At 42.1% G+C, this 21349-nt stretch overlaps 2 protein-coding genes across 9 annotated transcripts in view; both read right to left on the reverse strand.

The window, feature by feature from the left end:
• The window catches only part of LOC127433287 (tropomyosin beta chain), an 81304-nt gene extending 63715 nt beyond the window's left edge, over window positions 1-17589 (reverse strand). Inside the window, exons 1-2 of one of the 6 annotated variants that reach the window (XM_051685040.1) lie at window positions 17304-17588; window positions 11090-11215 (exon numbers count right to left, since the gene is read on the reverse strand). In XM_051685040.1, the coding sequence (XP_051541000.1) occupies window positions 11090-11215; window positions 17304-17417 (240 nt within the window). In that variant the 5' untranslated portion in view covers window positions 17418-17588. Of the gene's footprint in view, window positions 1-11089; window positions 11216-17303 lie in introns of all 6 variants that reach the window. The other 5 variants (XM_051685038.1, XM_051685035.1, XM_051685034.1 and 2 more) reach the window with 5 other exon arrangements.
• Window positions 17590-20098: 2509 nt separating this feature from the next.
• Window positions 20099-21349, reverse strand: part of LOC127433270 (talin-1-like) — a 264085-nt gene continuing 262834 nt past the window's right edge. For all 3 annotated transcript variants that reach the window (XM_051684988.1, XM_051684989.1, XM_051684990.1), the window contains one exon: window positions 20099-21208. In XM_051684988.1, coding sequence (XP_051540948.1) covers window positions 21074-21208 — 135 coding nt within the window. In that variant the 3' untranslated portion in view covers window positions 20099-21073. The remainder of the gene's footprint in view (window positions 21209-21349) is intronic.

The following is a 21349-nucleotide window of genomic DNA, read 5'->3' on the forward strand; positions in this document are numbered from 1 at the left end:
CTGACTGCCTGTCCACTAATCTTCAACATGTTTTACTCTAAATAATCCTTTTGAGATGAAATATGTGTGGAGATTTCTATGATAAAATTGCTGTTTTATAAGATATGTCGGAGTAGAGAATGAAGCCACAGGTAGGACTCATATATGGCATTAACACTAGCCTACATAGATTCTTTTATTTACTGTCTTGAACTCGCAAAAATTGCATCGATGAATTAAAATAAGTGTTTAGTATATAAATATGATACATTTTGTAAAATATTGTATATTATCTAATAAAAACAAAAAGAAATTGATATATGTCTGTTTTTATCCTTTGGCTTTTAGGATTCAACAATTAAATTAGACTTCAATAAATTGTAATGATTAATATATAATATATGTAATTATATTATTGTAATGACAATTATGACTGCTGTGTGTGCCCAATGATGCTGATATAAAATAATCTATATCTATATGGATGTAGAAAGGAAGTCCCACCTTACCTTTTAGATACAGACATCTTTTTGTGTAATCTGAGGTAAAGAAGCACAATTTATGATAACAATGTTGTAAGATTTTACTGCTGATTCTAAATATGTTCTTTGATCATAATCTTCACCAACCGTTTTGGAGATTTCAGTCTTTCCCCATTCAAGTAGACAGATAGGAGCTGCACTTTCATGACTGGAAATAGCTTGCTAGGAGTGTTCCAAAGATAGCCACCAGTGGACTGACTTGATATAAAGACTTCGGTAGAATTTTGTATTCTCGATGGACTAGTGGAAATCGAGATAAAAAAAACAACCCTATACAGATCTGGGAAATGTGCATGGTCGGTACTAGGATGCAATCTTTGAGGGGATACACCTTGGTCTTTTTGCCAGCAGCACAAGCTATATTTAAGGGTGGGGAGGCTGCAGGAAAGGGCAGAGAAGAGATTCCAAGTAAGGAAGGGGACAGATGATTGCGATAAGACTGCGAAAAAACTGCAATCCTTTGGTTAGAGGCATCCCATTCAATTTTGTCATTGTGTAAAATTATGCCATAGTAAAACAAAGTTCCAAGGTCTTAAAATATGGAGTTTGTCATTGCTATCAACCAAACAGCAACCAATTTTTATTTATACTGACAAAGAAAAGCCGGTCTAAAATGCTGGCAGTTATAACAATGTCCTGTTAGATTGAACTAGTGAAATCATCTGTATCAAGAACTCGAAGAAATGCTACTACCAAAGTCACCAAAATTGAATGTGTTGGTCCCAAATTCTGCCCCTGGACCCCAATAGAAAAAAGGGGGTGCTTTCTGAATTCTTGGGGGGCATGTGCCCCATTAATGATACAAGTCTAAAAACAAGAATATACAAATTAATTATACAGGTCTAGAAAATTTTGACCAAATTCTGCATTTGCAAAGTCTTAGTGGTCCCAAACATCCTAATTTAATAAAATACTGTGATGAAGGCAACTTGCTTCCATCTCATGCATTTTACTCTGCCAAGCATTGTTAGCTAGACAGGTCTTTCTACATTATGTCCAATCAAGTGATTTTGCCACATGCGAATTACAATGAAGAACTGGGATGTTTCAGACAAACCTTTACTGAGGACTGCCTGACATAACTGTCCTGTAAGCAATCTACTGGAAACTGGAAAACATGAATTCACTGTAAACAAATTACTGCATTTCTCTGATTAATTTCCTTCTTTGGCCATGTAATAATAATACAAAGATACACAGAGTGATTCTCACCCACACAGTAAGAGAACCACATAATATTTCACTGTAAGAATACTTGAAGTAGCCTATAGAAATTCCAAATGTTTTCTGATTAAAAAACTTCCCACTGTGGCTCCCAAACACATTTAATACCATGGTAATACCATGGTACTTTGATAAATACCATGTTACTAAATGATTATCATATTTTTGAACCATGATAATTACATGGTATATATTTGTTATCATTGTGATAATATTCTCATGAAGCCAAGTGCTCTTAAATTATAACATTTCATATCATGTTCAGTCATTATGCTTTTATTTTTGGTAACTGATGTCATATCAGAGAGAATTGGATTTTGAGGTTTTAGTTTGGATGCATAAAGGTCAGAGATTGCCCTAGAAACAAGAATAGCTATTAAGTGTTTACTAAGAGTGTACAACTGCTGCTAGGAAGCTCCCAGACTGCTAAACCAACTCAGTGTCACCTGCCTGACCTCATGAACTCGCTCAGTTTTAACAGATCAGACACTGGCAGCTCTGAAACAGACACCCAAATGCACCCAATCAAAAAACTAAGTCACGTCGGAATGACCTTGATGAAGTCATGACACACACACACACACACACAGTGCCTAATGCGAGGTGCTGACAGCGTTTATGATCTGTTTACAGAATGTAATGCCAGATAGGGGTTGGCACCTTCTCCAGTGCAGCTGTCAACAGGAAGGGTCACGCTCACGATTAACGATCTGAACTTACTTCAGATATCATACTGACTACAGCCACAGGAGGATGCACAGTAAAGCTGATAAAGCTATTATTTTTCTAGGGTTTAACATGACCTTTAACCTTATCATGTTATGATATTAGATTTGAAATGGCTTAAATTTCATATAAAATAAGTGTTGATCTAAAAGTGTTAATCAAATAAAAACTATTCAGGTGATATTTTACCCCAAAATCAAAACAAAACAAATAATAAGAAATTATATTTAGCATAAAGAAAATAAAAGCAGTTTTTAAGAAAATTTCCTTCAAATGTAGTGTCAGTAGCTTTCTATTATTTTACAAATATCGTTTATATTTTCTGTATTTCTTTTATATAAACTATACACAGGGAGTCACGTGACGCCATGCGAGGATCGGACGTGTGAACGGTGAGCTCTGCGCACTTTGCTAGTTTTAACACTTTTAATTATATAAACCGGTGAGATTCGATGCAGTCTGTTTCATAACTGTTCTAGGAGGACAATATGTCAAAGAATTCAAAATCCTCGGGCTCTGGAGACATTAAAAGATACTGACGTGCTTAAGCTGACGCCACCGAAAGGGCCGCGAGTCAGGGAGTTGATTTGGTCGGAGAAATGCGGTTAATGTGGCGACAGTTGCTGGGCATGTTGGCAATGCTGACGAAGGTCGTTGCTGACTTGGAGGATCTGGCTGTGATATGTCGATCGATCACTGCCATGGAGGTGAAGTTCTCCGAGATGGTTATAAGAGTGGGGGATGTAGAGAAATGGATCGACTATCTGGAGTCACTGGAGAGGGAAATATCTGCTTATCCGCTAGCAACCAAGGTGGATTTGGAGCATGTCTGGGAGAAGTTGGAGGACATGGAGAACCGTAGCCAGCGGAATAACGTTCATATTGTTGGAATTCCTGAGGCCGAAGAGGGTCGGGATATGGTGAAATTCCTGGACGGGCTCCTTCCGAATCTGCTCGACATAAAAGGCCATAAGCTGGAAATCGAACGAGCTCACAGGGTTCCGGCGTGGAGATCCGCGGAGGGAGACAGGCCCCGATCAATTCTGGCCAAATTTCTGAGATCATTCGATAAAGATCTTGTGTTACGCGAAGCGAGGAGTAAAGGAAGGCTTTCTTGGAAAAACCACAGCATTTGCTTGTTCCCAGACTTTGCGAATTCGACAAGAGAGAAACACGATCGATTCAAGGAATGCAAGAAACATTTATATCAACGGAAGGTCACTTTTGCACTGATATTCCCGGCCAAATTGAGAATAGATGCTAAGGAGGGCCGTAAAACATTCACATGCCCACAGCAAGCGATGTCCTTAATAAAGTCAATGGAGTGAGAAAGTCATTTTGTGATACTCACGTTGCAGCCGGCTCACTCATCATTCACTTGACTGTTCGAGGAAACTGAGCGTTTTTTTGATGCTGGTTCCGCCTAGCAGCTGGAGTTTATTTTGGAGAGTGGCACACTCATTTTGTGGATGAATCTACATGCTCTTTGAGTTTGTTCCACTATTGGCTGGAGTTTGTTTTATAGATTACCTTTTGCTGTGTAATTCTGTCTCACAAAATTTGTATAGAAACACTGTACTTGAGCAATCCAACAGCAAAGTTGTCACGGGGGTCCTCGTAAGCGTACATGGACTGTTTGAGTTTGGAGGGGTGGACAGTTGGCGCTGTCGTGCACGGGGTTAATGCGCACGTTTTTCTTTCTTTTTCTGTTTGTTTTGTTCCGGAGGATGTTCGGGTTTTAATGGTTGCACCAATGTTGGAATGTGGTCTTTATAATCTTGTTTTTGACACACAATCTATTTTTTCTTATATGTCAAAATGTCAAATGTTAATATGAGTGGATTGTCTCTCTCCACGTGGAATGTGAATGGGTTGGGGCACCCCATAAAAAGAAGGAAGGTTATTTCTCTTCTTAAGCGTAAGAAATATGATACAGTGGGGGTCATGTGACGCCATGCGAGAAGCAGACGTTCGAGCGGCGTGCTCTGCGCACTTTGCTGGTTTTTTATTATTTTAGCGTTATAATCAGGTGAGATTTGATACACCCTGCTACATATTTGCCTTTGTAGTCAATATGTCAAAAAATTCAAAATCTTTGGGCTCTGGAGATATTAAAAGACACTTACATGCTCAAACTGAAACCTCTGGGCCTGCAGACCAGGGACTCGATTTGAATGGCACAGCGGGAGAAATTCAGCGTCAACTGTCCAACATGTTTGTGATGCTGATGAAAGTTGTTGCCGATTTAGAAGATCTTGCTGTAATATGTCGATCGATTACGGCGATGGAAACAACATTTTCTGAGTTTGTCACAAGAGGGGCAGATGTTGAGAGGCGGGTTGATTATCTGGAGTCATCGGAGAGGGAATTATCTGATAATCCGCTGGTGACCACAGTTGATTTGGAACTTGAAAATCTTGAGAATAGGAGCCGTAGGAATAACATCCGAATTTTTGGAATTCCTGAGCATGAAGAGGGCAGAGATATGGTGAAATTCTTAGACAAGCTCTTCCCAAGTCTGCTCGACATAACAGACCGCAAGCTGGAAATCGAGCGAGCTCACAGAGTCCTGGCTCGCAGATCTGCTGAGGGAGACAGGCCCCGAATAATTCTGGCCAAATTTCTGAGATCATCCGATAAAGATGTAGTTGTGATGTTGTGATTCTTCCAAGAAAGCTTTCCTAGAAGAATCACAAAATTTTCTTGTTCCCAGACTTTGCGAGTTCAACAAGAGAGAAACGTGATCGATTCAAGGAGAGTAAGAAACCCTTGCATCAACAGAAGATCACTTTTGCTCTGATGTTTCCAGCCAAACTGAGAATAGAAACGAAGGATGGCCGCAAAGTATTCACGTGTCCCAATCAAGCACTGTCATTCATAAATACATTGGAGTGAGTAAGCCATTTGATGTTTCCCATGTGAGTGGACTGAATTGCTGTGCTTACTCTGGCTGTCTGAGGAAGCTGGGCGCCATTTTTGTTTCTTTTTGTGTTGACTCCGCCTAGCGGCTGGAGTTTGCTTGTGGAGTTTCACTCTTTCAAGAAACATTTGCATTGCCAGAAGATCGCTTTTACACTGAAGTTCCCAGACAGTGATAAGGATGACAGCAAAATATCTACATGCCTATAACAAGTGATGTCTTTTATGGAGTTGATGGACTGAGGAAATCATGGTGTGTTTCTTATGCGACCTCTGAGTCAACTCGTCTCGTTAAATATACACTTGACCGTCCGAGAAACCGGGATGCCTGTTTGTTTCTTTTTGCGCTGGTTCCGCCTAGTGGCTGGAGTTTGTTTTATGGATGAACATATCCACAGCTGTGGATGAATCTGCTTGTGCTTTGTGCTTATGCCTTCTGTTGACGGGAGTTTGTTTCATAAAATTTCTTCTGTTATGTAATTTTGCACCGGACTTGAGCAATCTGAAGGCAAAGTTGTCGCGGGGGTTCTCGTATGCGTGCATGGACTCTTTGAGTTTAGAGGGATTGACGGCGGTTGGCACTGTCGTGCGTGGGGTTAATGCACACATTTTTCTTTTTTCTGTTTTTTTTGTTCGGGGGGATGTTCGGAGATTTATTGTTGCACTGATGTTGAAATGTGTTTTTTATCATTTTGTTTTGACACAATTTATTCTTTATATTATATCAAAATGTCAAAGGTTAATATTAATGGACTGTCTCTCTCCACATGGAATGTGAATGGGTTGGGGCACCCCATAAAAAGAAGGAAGGTTATTTCTTTTCTTAAACGTAAGAAATATGATATTGTGTTCCTTCAAGAAACTCATCTTTCCCCGCAGGAAGCTGAAACATTTGGGAAGATATGGGGTGGAAATGTTTTCTTTAGTGCTGGCTCAAGTAAGAGTAGGGGAGTCATTATACTGATAAATAAACATCTTCAATTCAAATATCTCAAACAGACTAAAGATAACTTAGGAAGAGTCATTATTGTTTTAGCTGAAATTCAGGGGCAAAGTCTAATTTTGGCTAATATTTACATGCCTAATGTTGATGATCAGGGCTTTTTTATAGATCTTGAAGGGATGTTGCAAACCATTTGCACCCCTCATGATATAATATTGGGAGGAGACTTTAATCTTTTGATGGACTCAGTCCTTGATCATAGTGAAGCAAAAGTGTGTAAGCCCCCTAGGGCAACATTGACGTGTCACAGAATGTGTAAAAATCTTGGTCTTACAGATATTTGGAGACTTTTGAACCCATCTGGTAGGGACAATACATTTTTTCATCAGTCCATAAGATTTACTCTAGAATAGATTTTCTTTTATATTGAAGTCCCTCATTTCATCTGTTGTTGGTTGCTCAACTGCAAACATTTTAGTCTCAGATCATGCCCTGGTGTTTCTAGAGGTGTTGCCACATACGGAGAAAAAGAAATCATATAGTTGGCATTTTAATGTATCCCTTTTACAAAATCCTGAATTCCAACAAATCAATGACTGAAACCAATGTCTATATGGAGACAAACTGGTCCTCAGTATCCTCTGTGGGCATGGCTTGGGAGGCACTTAAGGTGGTTCTTAGGGGTCTGACCATACAGTATGCCTCATTCACCAAAAAATCCAAAGCACAAAAACTCGTGAAATTGGAAGGGAATATTAAAAGTGCCGAGGCAGATCCAGCCAGGTCTCCTAAGCAACCAAATTGGCCCGGTTGCTAGGGAGAGTATAATCACATGGGGTAACCTCCTCATGGTCACTATTATGTGGTTCGCTCTCGGTGGGGCGCATGGTGAATTGTGCGTGGATGCCGTGGTGGATGGCGTGAAGCCTCCACACGTGCTACGTCTCTGTGGTAAAGAGCTCAACAAGCCACGTGATAAGATGCATGGATTGACGGTCTCAGATGCGGAGGCAATTGAGATTTGTCCTCCGCCCGGATTGAGGCAAGTCACTACGCCACCACGAGGACTTAGAGTGCATTGGGAATTGGGCATTCCAAATTGGGGAGAAAAAGGGAAGAAAAAAAACAACAAAAAAACTGCCGAGGCAGAGCAGAAGCGGTGAATGTTGTCTAATGGTGTCAGAGAATTGAACCCGATTGAAATATAGATATAACATTATTTTGTCATGGAAGGTGGAGTTTTGTCTATTCAGGGCAAGACAGTCATACTTTGAGTCGGGGGACAAAGCAGGAAAACGTCTGGCTAGATATATAAAACAGAGAGAGTCTTTTTCTACCATTCCCTCAGTGAAATCTGCTGGTGGTGAAATATTTACCTCGGTCATGGATATTAATAATGCTTTTAAAGATTTCCTTCTTGATCTCTATAGTTCCACGTCTTCATCTACTGATGAGGATATTAGAAACTTTGTGGAACTATTAGAACATCTGAGCAAAATAATTCTCTTGATTCTGAGATAACCTTGGAGGAGTTTGGCGAGGTAATTAAGGCCTTGCCTACAGGCAAGGCTCCGGGGCCAGATGGCATTGCCACTGAATTTTTTAGATCTTATGCTACAGAACTGGCTCCACTTTTGCTAGAAGTTTATACGGAATCATTAAAGAATGGAATACTTCCGCCAAACATGACACAAGCCCTGATCAGTCTGATTCTTAAAAAGGACAAAGATCCAAGTGAGTGTAAGAGTTACCATCCAATTTCCCTGATCCAGCTAGATGTAAAAATTTTGTCAAACATTCTGGCTAACAGATTAAGTAAAGTTATGACATCTTTTAAACATCAGCTCTTCTGATAACATTAGGCGTTTCATCAATATCATGTGGTCAGTGGTGAATGATCAGACTCCGGTTGCTGCCATCTCACTTCGCCCCCGAAAAGGCATTTGATATGGTAGAATGGGATTATCTTTTTAAGATTTTAGAAATATATGGGTTCGGGAATACTTTTATTGGATGGATTAATTTACTTTATAGACACCCGGTGGCGGCGGTACAAACAAATGGATTAATTTCAGATTATTTTACTCTGGATAGGGGCACTCAGCAGGGTTGTCCTCTTTCCCCATTATTGTTCTGTCTTGCCCTGGAACCATTAGCAGCCGTGATAAGAATGGAGGATGATTTTCCAGGGGTGATGGCGGGAGGTGTGGCGCATAAGCTTTTGCTTTATGCAGATGATATTTTATTATTTGTCTCCAACCCCACTAGATCTATGCCTTGCCTCCACAGAATTATTAATTCCTTTTCTAAATTATCAGGATACAGAGTTAATTGGTCTAAATCCGAAGCTTTGTCTCTGATACCGTACTACCCGGTAACGGCTTTTCAGCCGGGTGCCTTCCAGTGGCCCAAACAGGGCATCAAGTATTTTGGTATTTTATTCTCAGCAAATTTGTGTGATTTAATTAGATTTAATTTTGACCCTTTAATAAAAAGGTTTTCGAGTGATGTGGGCAAGTGGGCTTCTTTACCTTTATCTATGATTGGGAAGGTCAATGTTATTAAAATTAATTGTATTCCAAAATTCAACTACCTGCTACAATCTCTCCCTATAGATGTCTCCCTCTCTTATTTCAAGCAATTTGATAGCATAGCGAAGTCCTTCATTTGGAATGGTAAACATCTCAGATTACATTTCAGTAAATTGTGTAGGCTGACTGACAAAGCTGGGCTAGGCCTACCCAAGATTTTGTTTTATTATTATGCATTCAGTCTCAGACATTTGGTTCACTGGTCCCTTCCACCTGAGAGAGCCCCTCCCTGGTTTTGTATTGAACAGGAAGTTCTTGCCCCATTTCGCCATTGCAAAGCCTTTCTATCAAACTAATCGGAGAAGGTAAGTTACACCCCGTCATCTCGCATTTGCACTCGGTATGGACAAAAGTGTCAAGAGTGTTTAATTCAGACATTAATTAAATGTAGCCTCGAGAATATGGCTGAACCCAAAACTATGTATTAATAAGTCCCCTTTCTGCTGGACAGAGTGGATTGAGAGGTAGGTTAATACACTTGGTGACCTATATGAGAGTGGAGTGTTGAGATCCTTTGAAAATATGGATCAACATTTCGGGATTCCCAGATCTCAGTTCTTTAGGTGGTGATTACTGCTTCTGGAAAAGGTCATGAGGCATCAGTGTATTACTCCCTGCTAATTCAGAGTCTAGGGGAGAGCTTCAACTTCTCTCAAGAGATTATGGGAGAAAGATTTAAACTTGGTACTGGAGGAGGGAGTATGGGCTAGGATTCTAAAAACTTCAAGTCGCCTGGGTAGATCAGCGAGTACTGATGCTGACTACCACCACTGGAGTCGTGAGTTCGAATCCAGGGTGTGATGAGTGACTCCAGCCAGGTCTCCTAAACAACCAAATTGGCCTGGTTGCTAGGGAGGGTAGAGTCACATGGGGTAACCTGCTCGTGGTCGCGATAAGTGGTTCTTGCTCTCAATGAGGTGCATGGTAAGTTGTGCATGAATCGCAGAGAGTAGCATGAGCCTCCACATGCGGAGTCTCTGCGGTGTCATGCACAACGAGCCACGTGATAAGATGCACGGATTGACTTCTCAGAAGCAGAGGCATCTGAGACTTGTCCTCCGCCACCCGGATTGAGGTAAGTAACCGCGCCACCACAAGGACTTATTTTGGAATTGGGCATTCCAAATTGAGAGAAAAGGGGATAAAAAAAAAGAAAAAAAGTCAAGTCTACATCTAGAGATGCAAGGGTGTGTCTTATGCAATTTAAGATTTTACATTGATTCTATTGGACCCCCTCTAGATTGTATAGGCTTGGTCTGAAAGACACACCCACCTGGTGGTGATGCCAATCAGAAGATGGGGACACAACCCATGTTTTTTGGTGGTGTGTTAAGATCCAAGAATTTTGGTTGAGGGTTCAGAGTTTTATGTTTGACGTATTGAGCACTCAAATTTCATTTAGCCCCAGACTCTGTATTTTAGGCAATGAAGCGGTCATTAATATAGGGGATAAATGCATAAAAAATTGGGTCCTAGCCAGTGTTATGATCGGCAGACAGATTGTTCTAAGGGGATGGAAGTCGGCTGGAGCGCCCTCATTTCAGGAGTAGTGCACAGAGATGGGAAGAGTGGCGCATTCGAGGAAATGTCATGTAGAAGGCTGGGAAACTTAGATTTATTTGATAGGAAAAGGGGAAGCTATTTGGCCTTCTTGGAGGGCTCTCGGGGAGGGGCAGTGGAGAGAGAAGTATAGTTTTAAATGTGTGTGATTATTTATTTTTTAATTATATATATATATATATATATATATATATATATATATATATATATATATATATATATATATTTGTATACTCGTGTGGGTACAGGGATGTTTGTTGAGGGTCAGGGTGGGGACTGGGAGGGGGAGGGGTAATAGTGGGTGTTAAGTGTTGATTCTGTGAATATATGTTGTGCTTTTCTTTGTCAATTTTGTGAATCAATAAAAAGTGTTAATCAGAAAAAATATAAACTATACAAACAAAATTGTGTTCTTATTTTAAATACTAAACTGAGCTAAAGTTTTGGTGAATAGCACCTCCTCATGATTGGAAATATATTGAAAATCAAACAGTGTCCCGTATAATGGGTGAATGATATCAACCCTGTTATGTAAGGCTAACGCAATATTGTAAATTAAACTCAGATATGTTTTTCTCTTTGATGATCATGTGTGTGTCACTCACGTCTGTGGCCTTCTTCTCTGCCTGCTCGAGTTTCTCCTGAGCGTCTTTCAGTGATTCTGAGTATTTGTCCAATTCATCCTCTACACCCTTCAGCTTCTTCTGCAGGGCCAAGAGCTCCTCTTCCAGCTACACACACACACACACACACACACACACACACACAAATGAAGTGTTTGGTTATGTGGTATGGTTAAAAAAACATAAGAAAAAAAAAGTTAGCACGTGTACTGAGCCGGCAGCGAGTCTCTCCGCAAACTCGTCTGCCACAGGGCAGGAGGAAATCAACCAGGGAACACAGTTTGTGAACACTACTGGGAGTTAACAGCACACGTCTTCAGCTCAGGGGAGGTGAAAGGTGCTATGCGCAAGTGATACACCCGGCCGGCTGTCCCGGACTTACCTGCTTGTGTGTGCCACTACATGGGACGAAACCAGTTCCACCCGGAGTCTTTTAGAGAGGCGCCCCTGGTCAAGGCCCAGGAGGCCACTACACCCCTAGTAGAATGGGCCCGTAGCCCTACCGGGGCGGCACTTCCTGGACGTAATATACCATAGTTATGGCGTCAATGAGCCAGTGGGCAATCCTCTGCCTGGAGACAGCGTTTCCTTTCCGCTGTCCACCAAAGCAGACAAAGAGCTTCTCAGAGACTCTAAAACTCTGCATGCGATCCAAATAGATGCGTAAAGCATGCACTGGACACAGCAACGTCAGGGCTGGGTATGCCTCCTCCTGGGGCAGCGCTTGCAGGTTCACGACCTGGTCCCTTAAAAGGGTCATGGGAACCTTGGGCACATAGCCCGGTCGGGGTCTCAGGATCACGTGAGAGTAGCCCGGACCAAAATCCAGGCACGTTTCACTGACAGAGAACGCTTGCAGGTCTCCTACCCTCTTGATGGAAGTGAGCGCAGTCAGGAGGGCAGTCTTCAAGGAGAGTGCCTTAAGCTTAGCTGACTGCAAAGGTTCAAAGGGGGCTCTCTGTAGACCCTGAAGAACTGCAGAGAGGTCCCATGAGGGAACGAGGCGCGGTCTGAAGGGATTCAACCTCCTGGCGCCTCTCAAGAACCTGATGATCAGGTCGTGCTTCCCTAAGGACTTACCATCCACTGTGTCGTGGTGTGCCGCTATAGCGGCTACATACACCTTCAAGGTGGAAGGGGACAGCTGCCCTTCCAACCTCTCCTGCAGGAAGGAAAGCACCAATCCGACTGCGCATCTCTGGGGGTCTTCGCATCGGGAAGAACACCACTTAGCGAACAGATGGCACTTAAAGGCATACAGGCACCTCATAGAGGGGGCCCTAACCTGAGTGATCGTGTCTACCACCGCGGGTGGTAGACCGCTTAGGTCTTCCATGTCCCATCCAGGGGCCAGACATGGAGATTCCAGAGGTCTGGTTGCGTGTGCCAGATGGTGCCCCGTCCCTGAGAAAGAAGGTCCTTCCTCAGGGGAATTTGCCAGGGGCAAGAGCTGCCTCTGCGACCTTCGTGAAGACACGAGGGGACAAGGACAGACCAAAAGGGAGGACCTTGTACTGATACGCCCGACCCTCGAATGCAAACCGCAGGAAGGGTCTGTGTCGAGGTAGAATCGAGACATGGAAGTACGCGTCCTTCAGGTCTACCGCCGTGAACCAATCTTGATGCCAGACGTTCGCCAGAATGCATTTTTTGCATCAGCATCTTGAACGGGAGTCTGTGTAAAGCCCGGTTCAGTACTCGCAGGTCCAAGATTGGCTGCAACCCACTGCCTTTTTTTGGTACAATGAAATAGGGGCTGTAAAACCCCTTCTTCATCTCGGCTGGAGGGACAGGCTCTATCGCATCCTTCCGTAGGAGGGTCAGATGTACCGGCAGGTGGGGCCTCAATGAAGGGCGGAGCTCGAGGTGCCATGCCATGTTGTTGCCGTGCTGAGTTCAGGGACATCGAAGCACTTACCTGGCTCCTTGTGACCACCCCCGGAACAGCCTGGGATGGGGGAGGAAGAGGCCTGTCCTCGTGACCCGTGGAGACTGTCATATTGGTGGCGGATTTGTGCCACAGCTGGGCGCGCAGGGGCGGGGAGACCGCCGCTGGAGCGCCAAAACCTGCAAGGATGGATAGGTGGATGGTGGTCGTGATGACGGCCGTGCACACCGGGTATGTGACCCAGGGAATGAGGAAACCACTCTTTTGCTGAACTGTTGGGTACCGCAGCCACTTGGGCATGTGGCAAAATTAAATGAAAAAGCAACAAAAGATTCTCCTCCTGGCCCTCCATCGGGGGATGGAGTGATCTGCTTACCAGCTCCAAGGTGGGTTTCATCGTCCCTGGGTCACCCATCTCAGGGGCACTTTGATGCCTTTTGAGGGTTCTTGGCGGCCGGCCGTGAGATGGGTGGCTTCTGCTTCCTGTGGTGGGCTCCATGCCGGGGGGCCGGGCCGAAGGGGCGGGCTGCAGCGGAGCCGGTGCAGTCACCGCAGGGGGACGCTCTTGGTGACGAGCAGGTGGGTTGCAGGATCTTGAGCCGCGCCGGGGCAGGATGTGCTGGATAGCCTCTGTCTGCTGCTTCACCGTCAAGAACTGCTGGGCAAAGTCCTTGACAGTGTCGCCGAATAGGCCAACCTGGGAAATGGGGGAAGCAAGGAACCGTGCCTTGTCAGCCTCACCCATCTCGACCAGGTTGAGCCAAAGGTGGTGCTCCTGGACAACTAAGGTGGACATCGCCCACCCGAGAGACCGCGCCATGACCTTCGTCGCCCAGAGAGTGAGGTCGGTCGCCGAGCGCAGCTCCAGCATCAAATCTTGGGCGGAACTACCCTCGTGCAGTTCCTTTAGCGCCTTGGCTTGGTGGACTTGCAGGAGAGCCATGGCATGCAGGGCGGAGGTGGCTTGTCCAGCGGCACTGTAGGCTTTGGCCCTCAGGGACAACGTGAACCTACAGGCCTTGGATGGGAGCTTTGGGTGTCCGCGTCAGGTGGCGGCGCTCTGCGGGCATAGGTGCACCGCGAGCACCTTATCCAACGGGGGAATCGCCGAATAGCCCCTGGCCACCCCGACATCGAGGGTAGTGAGGGCGGTGGAGCTGAAGGATCGGGACTGGGCAGTAAAAGGTGCCTCCCACGATCTTGTCAGCTCCTCATGCACTTCCGGGAAGAAAGGGACTGGAGCGGGGCGTGGCTGCTTTGAGCGGCACCGCGAGCCCAGGAACCAATCATCGAGCCGCGAGGGTTCAGGGGAGAGTGGAGTGTTCCACTCTAGCCCGACGCTCGGGGCTGCCCGGGAAAGCATGTCCGTCATTTCCGCATCAGCTTGTGACTGGGCAACCGCAACCGAGGGGAGGAGCCCAGCTGAGGCTTCTGCATCCGACTGGACGAGCCCGCTCTCCGATGCTGCGCTCGAGAGCTCATCAGCTTCGCGGGCTCTGAACAAGAGGTCGAACTCGCCATGAGACGAGCCGGTGGACTCATCCGGAAGCCCGATCGGGGTAGATGAGCGTGCTGGGGAATGGGAGGTCCATGGGGGGATACCCAGTGGAGGTGGTCCCATTGGGGTCCCCAAATCGCCCCCAGTGCTAGCTGCGCTGGCCTCATACCCATAGGTAGAAGGACCGAGGTGGGGAGCCGCTGGGGTGGCTTGCTTTCTTACGAAAGCAAGCCTACGTTGCCATGGTCATGTTCTCGCAGTGAGTACATGATCCATCCATGAACGCTGTTTCCGCATGGGTCATGCCCAGACACGAAAGACAGCGATCGTGACCGTCAGAAGTTGAGAGGTAACGGCCGCAACCAGGAATAACACACAAACGGAAAGGCATCTTTAAAAAGATGAGTCTTTGAAAAGATGTTCCGTGTGTGCCACTCTTTTAGAGAAATATACTCTTTTAGGAAAATATACTCTCTTTTTTCTGCCGAAGCGCCCAGGGGCATTCTCTGCAGTGCACCAGTGCAGAGGAGGGAGAAGCCGCTGAAATGCGGCGTCAGATCCAGCAGAGGTGAATGAACAGTCAGCTCAGTAAACATCGACCGTTCGGCTCCGAAGAGAAAATCTGAATGAGTGGTTGCATACCAGCTCCTTTTATACACGTATGTCCGGAGGAGTGGTATGCAAATACCACTCGCCAATTTTCATTGGCCTTTTATCAAAGACCAGAGGTGTCTCGGGCTCCCAAGAGTGACCCCTAGTGTCACTACATCGACACAACATCAAGTGAGTGACAGAAAAGGAACAGCTAATTTAATAATTTTTATAAGATTATTTAAGTGTTCCTTATTTAAAAACTTTTAATCATTCATTTTTATTTCATTTAATTTTGGCTCATGAAATCCCTGCAGTTCCATCATGAACCCCTAAAAGTTCACACACTCCCAGTTGGGAAACCCTGCTGTAAGAGAAATACTAAATGTTAATGAATGCTCTGTAAATCTGGCACATAAATCAGCATGTCAGTGAATGGTTGTGAATGTCAGAGCTATGGAGGCTATGAGGACACAATTATAAAAGGTAGTGTCGTGATGAACCGTCTCTGGAGAGAGGATCAGTTGGGTTCTGCAGCTGCTAAAAGTCACCCTCTTCTTTTAACACATGTCAGATAAACCCCAAGCCATAACATTAAACATAGCTTAGTGTCATAAACCAGCCTCTATTTATTGTGTTATTTGGGCCATGGACACAGCTGGCCTCTGTATATGGAAGTGCAGACCATAAAACTGGTCTTGAAAATAGATTCGTTATGGATTGGCTGTCATGACATGAGTTTTTGTTCCACTCATATATAAAGAACTGTAAAAAGACTTCACAGAGTGACAAAACAAATGAACATCTTCAAAGCAATGTGCTTATGCCGGATGCCTTTCTTTTATTCCGTCTCATGGAGTGGGAAACAGTTATGAGAGACATCACGGCTTTGGCGTCAAACACGGCCCACAGCCTTTCACTGCCTTGACCTTTTTGTGTGGAACAATTCCATGAAGGTGGAGTGGGACAAAAAAAGATCATGGACACCATATGTGGTGAACAACAGGGATGCTATGACAAAGGCCTTGGAACGAGAATAGATTCCCCATCCAGTTGTCACATCTGAAAAAAGTCCTTCTAGAAGTAACAATTTATTCATAGTTTAATTAAAAATGCATAAATCAAATATAAGAGCATAACCTAATGCAACAATTGAAATTTCAAAAGATCACTTTAAAGTTGGAAAATTAAAAATGGAACATTAAGTGAACATCGTGTCCTCAAACTATCATCTTACATGTTTAGCATGTTTCTTTCTTGCATGCGAAAGCCAGCTGCACTTGCATTATCGAGCACGACGATGTCTTTAATGAAGGATTCATTTAAATGGCCTTCAGAATATATATATATATATATATATATATATATATATATATATATATATATATATATATTGTTATTATATACTCTTATTAGTTTAGAGAATAGTTATAGAAAGTTGCATTGCATGTCTATAGCAGAATTATTTAAATATTATGACAATTAAATATTTTCCGAAATATTGACCTTCCTAAGGACAGATCTATTATTCTCATTGTGAACACATAAAACTAAACTGACAGGCCCTGTATGTGCTGTTATACATCACATTAAGCAAATGTCAGAGAATGTCAGATCCTCCAGAGTGGGCCTCTTCGTGGAATGGTGTTGTAATCAAGGATACCCACGTACATATACTAGTATATTTACACCTCTATCTTGGTGTTTGTTACTGCTGTTATTCATGACTGACAGGTCTTAAGGAATAAGACTTGTAGAAATAAAAACAGTTACACTACATAAGACATAACAAAGATGCTGAATCAGATAAACTGACAATAATCGTCACTTTTTGGAGAGAATTTGATACTACTGACCAGATAATTACTGATTCTTGGAAGGTCACATTATACACAGAAAGTTAAAAGCAATTTCTGTGTGTCATTTCAATAAGCGTACAAGTGGACAAAAACTTTCTATGAATAATTTTCAATTCCATTACTGAAGGTATTAATGTACTATGACTGCAAAACAGTTAAATTCTTAAATGTATTCTATTAACTGGTTCCTTCCTGGTCTTGCTGGTTTGGCTGTCTTCATGACTGAATTACACAAACTGTTCCAGTACAGTTTTTCCCATAGTTCATTTAGAAAACACATTGAAAAGGACAGAAACATGGACCTACAGAAAAAAAGTCACATCTATTAATCTGAGTTTTATCATGTCCTGTATCATTTACCTGTTTGCATTTATCCTCTGCACCTTTCTTGTCTATCTCTGCCTGTTCTGCACGGTCAATGGCATTCTCCTTGTCCAGTTTCAACATCTGCATTTTCTTCTTGATGGCCTCCATGGTGGATTTCTTTGATTTCTGACAGCAGCCGAGGAGAAAGAGGACAAGTTGTTAGAGGAGGCACAGATGGATGAGGGTGAACAGCAGAGAGACGCGGCTGGAATCCTCTGTGAAGGAACTCTGCTCTTTTTTGGAAACTTCTCTAAAGTCTGTTGGAGTGTGACGTCTCCCTGCTCTGATTCGTCTTGCTGGATAGGCTCAGTGTTTGACCCTCAGCTTTTGTCCATGTTTGGAATGCTCATACCTCAGTCATTTTCCATGTATACAGACGCAGCTCATCTGGGATCAGGTCACTTTTCAGAGTGCCATGGAATAACAGCTATAATGAGACAATATAAAATCCACATATAAAGCATTTAGATTTTATAAAACTTTCTGTATTAAAGGTTTAATTTAGATATTCATGACATGATTGTTATAAGCAGTATCATTTTTGTCACCATCTGTTTAAAGTGTTATGGGCAATTAGGCCAAACAAAGTTTTCATAATCCTAGAGACAACAAATGCCTTTGATTCATAATGACTTTATTTGTAAAGTATATCTACTCTCCCTTACTAATCAGGTCCACACTGTACAATCTGACCATCATAAGGACAGAGAAACCCATGTAAAAAGATCAGCTTTTGAGATTGAAATATTAGGAATAACTTTTATAAATATCATAAACATTATTACATTTGTACAAATATTTAGAAAACACATTAGTAATTTAAAGAAACTTCATAAAAGTAATTTCATATATTTTCATATTCATGTTTAAATATGCACTGATCTGTTTAGCAATATCATGGGGTCTTCATTACAAAGATGTAAAGAGAACATAAAGAAACAACTGAAAATGCACAAACAGATGTCACAGCATCTCAGATGACGTCTTGTGTTACAACTAGGAGCAGCTTCAATTATTTACTGTTATTGGGCAGGATGAACTCACTATACGTATTGCAGCTTCAAAATCTTCTACTTCTTGTTAGATCCTTTACTCAAAAACTACTAGAGGTACTTTTCCTGTGATCTCTAAGCCCCTGCTTAAAATAATGAACTCCTCCCTATGTTTAGGGCGTTTCTTTTTCTCATTTGTTTTATTTTTATTTTCTCCCCAATTTGGAATGCCCAATTCCCAATGCACTCTATGTCCTCATGGTGGCGTAGTGACTCGCCTCAATCCGGGTGGCGGAGGACAAATCTCAGTTGCCTCTGTTGAGCGCATTACCGCAGACACCTAGCGTGTATGGAGGCTTCACGCTATTCTCCACGGCACCCACGCACAACTCACCACGTGCCCAACCGAGAGCGAGGACCACATTATGACGACCACGAGGAGGTTAACCCAACATGACTCTACCCACCCTAGCAACGGGGCCAATTGGTTGCTTAGGAAGCCTGGCTGAAGTCACCTTTAGGGCGTGTTTCTAAAACTTTTAAACTTGCAGTTATTAAACTGCTTACCCAGAAACCACAACTTGGTCCTTGTGAAAATATTAATTATAGATCCATTTCAAATAATCGATTTATGTCAAACAGTACTATAAGAAAAATTGTGATAAATTGTATTTACAGGGGTTCTGTCAGGATTTAGGCCCCATTATAGTACAGAGACTGCACTTCATAGCTACAAAAATGACATTGATCTACTATCAATATTGGACATGAATGCTGCTTTTTACACTAAAGATCATAAAATTATTTGGGGCAAGTTTGAGAATCATCTTGGCATTTATGGACAGGCTCTAGTCTGGTTTAGTTCTTAAATGTTATATTACTACCACTTTCTTTGTGTAATAGGAGAGCAGTCTGATGGTAAAATATGGTGTGCTGCAAAGCTCTGTCTTAGGTCCTTTGTTGTTCTTCCTGTACATTATATTCCCCCTTTGGGTGATATTTTTAGGAAGTATGGCATTAGCTTTCACTGTAGCTCAAATTAATTTTCCAGATTGGTGGATAAAAACGGATGTATAAACTTAAGACTTGTTTGTTCAGCTCAGCATAGTTACAAATCCATAGTCTGCTTTAATCCCGCTGCACCAGTTGTTTGCTAGGAACTTTGTTTCTTCTATTTCTCCACTTTTTCTTTCATGTACAGGTATGTTACTTTATTAGAAGCTCTTAACATCTCCAGCACCGGCCCATCTTTAACCATACCTGCACTGTGGAGACTCACTAATCATCAGCCATAGACTCTCTCTCAACACCTGCATCCCTCATGTTGCATATTGGATGAACGAACTACTACTGAACAACTTTAATAACTTATTATTGTAATATTATTTAATTTCCTCTAACACATCGTAATCATTAAAATTAACTGAACAAAAAATGAATTAGTCAATATTATAAGAATACTCTGGATCTGGATTACATCTGGTCTAAATAACATTTGTATTTATATAATTTAGTTCAAATGCATGCCAACCAGAGGAGATGGGCTTCCCTTGCTTGGTTCATCCAAAAGTTTCCTCCTCATCTACTTAAACTTCTTTTTAAGAGTTCTCCTGACGTGGTCACCTTTGGTTTGCTCACTAGAGAGTTTGTAAGGCACTATTCTTTGTAAAAGCTGCTTTGGAACATGATTTATTGTGAAAAGTGCTGATAATGCTATGCGAAAAGCGCTAATGATTTAACTGTTGAAAAAAAAAAATAAAAAAAAAAATAAAAAAATAAAACACAAATGCAACATGATATCTTTGGAAAACAGTGAATTTATGAGTTTTTAGTTAAACGGATGACTAAGTATGTTTGCATATTTAAGGTGAGAACTGTTAACAGTTAAATACACAATTATCAAAAATAGAGGCAGGCCCTTCAAAATGCACTTAATGCAACAGGAAAGGCAGTTATGGCAAAAACTCAAGCTGTTTATTCATTTGAGCCATTAATAACAGTTTAAATTATGTTCTCTGTAATCACTCTGATTATTCTTCGATTAACACAATTGTAATAACCAATTCATCTGTTACAAACAATTGTTTGATGAGATCTTATATTGTCTACATCTGGATGGGAATTTTATGAACACCGAATTGCAACAAAAAAAACAAAAGAAACAACAAAAAAAACAAAATAGAAATATGGCTTTTTTGCTTTATAAAAGATATAATTTTGAAAGAAATGCCAGTAGACCAAAATGTTAACAAACATTGATGAACATTGTAATACACTGTAAATAAAACTTAATAGGAGATACCATTTGTACCATTTCAAAGCTTTATTATTCTTTAGAAAATGATTTGTTTTCTCTCTATGAATTGTTTCAATGCAAAGATGATCATTGCACCACTGGTCCAAATTGCCACAAAAAATAAGGAAAAAGGAAGAAAAGCTGTCAAAAATACTGCTGATCTAAAATATCTAGTACTGAAAAAAACATATAGATCTATTAGAAGCGATTAAAAATGACTTGTATATGCGGCGCATTATCCAAATTTAACAAATCCAAAACAATAAAGCTAAATCACAAAGGTGGCATGGCAATACTCATAAAAGTGACAGAAATAAACAAAATACTTTTAAAATAGACATCCTGATACATTGTTCACTTTGTACTCATTGCATATCTTTAATTTCTCTTCCCCTTGCATATCTTTAATTTCTCTTCCCGTTATCCGTGTAGCTCATGAATCCATGAAGAAATGCTCGTTTAGTCTCTGTTGTGTCTCACTGATCCTGTCCGTCTTCTCTCAGCTCTGACGGCAGGAACTTGTACTGTTGCTGTCGGATCATGGCCAGCTTTTTCCGGGCTTCATCCAGCTCTCTCTCCTTCCTTAGCATCTCCTCCTGAGCAGCAATGATCTGAGCAAACACATAAAGATCCACGTGAAAATCCAGAATGCATGCAAGAAAGACAGCAGAGGGTCAGAGATTAACCAGACAAAAATGCCCCAAATATTTAAAATGCTGGGACAAAAAATGCACTCTAGTTTTCTAAAATCT

The sequence above is a fragment of the Myxocyprinus asiaticus genome, chromosome 43, assembly GCF_019703515.2.
Source record: "Myxocyprinus asiaticus isolate MX2 ecotype Aquarium Trade chromosome 43, UBuf_Myxa_2, whole genome shotgun sequence".
Taxonomy (NCBI): domain Eukaryota; kingdom Metazoa; phylum Chordata; class Actinopteri; order Cypriniformes; family Catostomidae; genus Myxocyprinus; species Myxocyprinus asiaticus.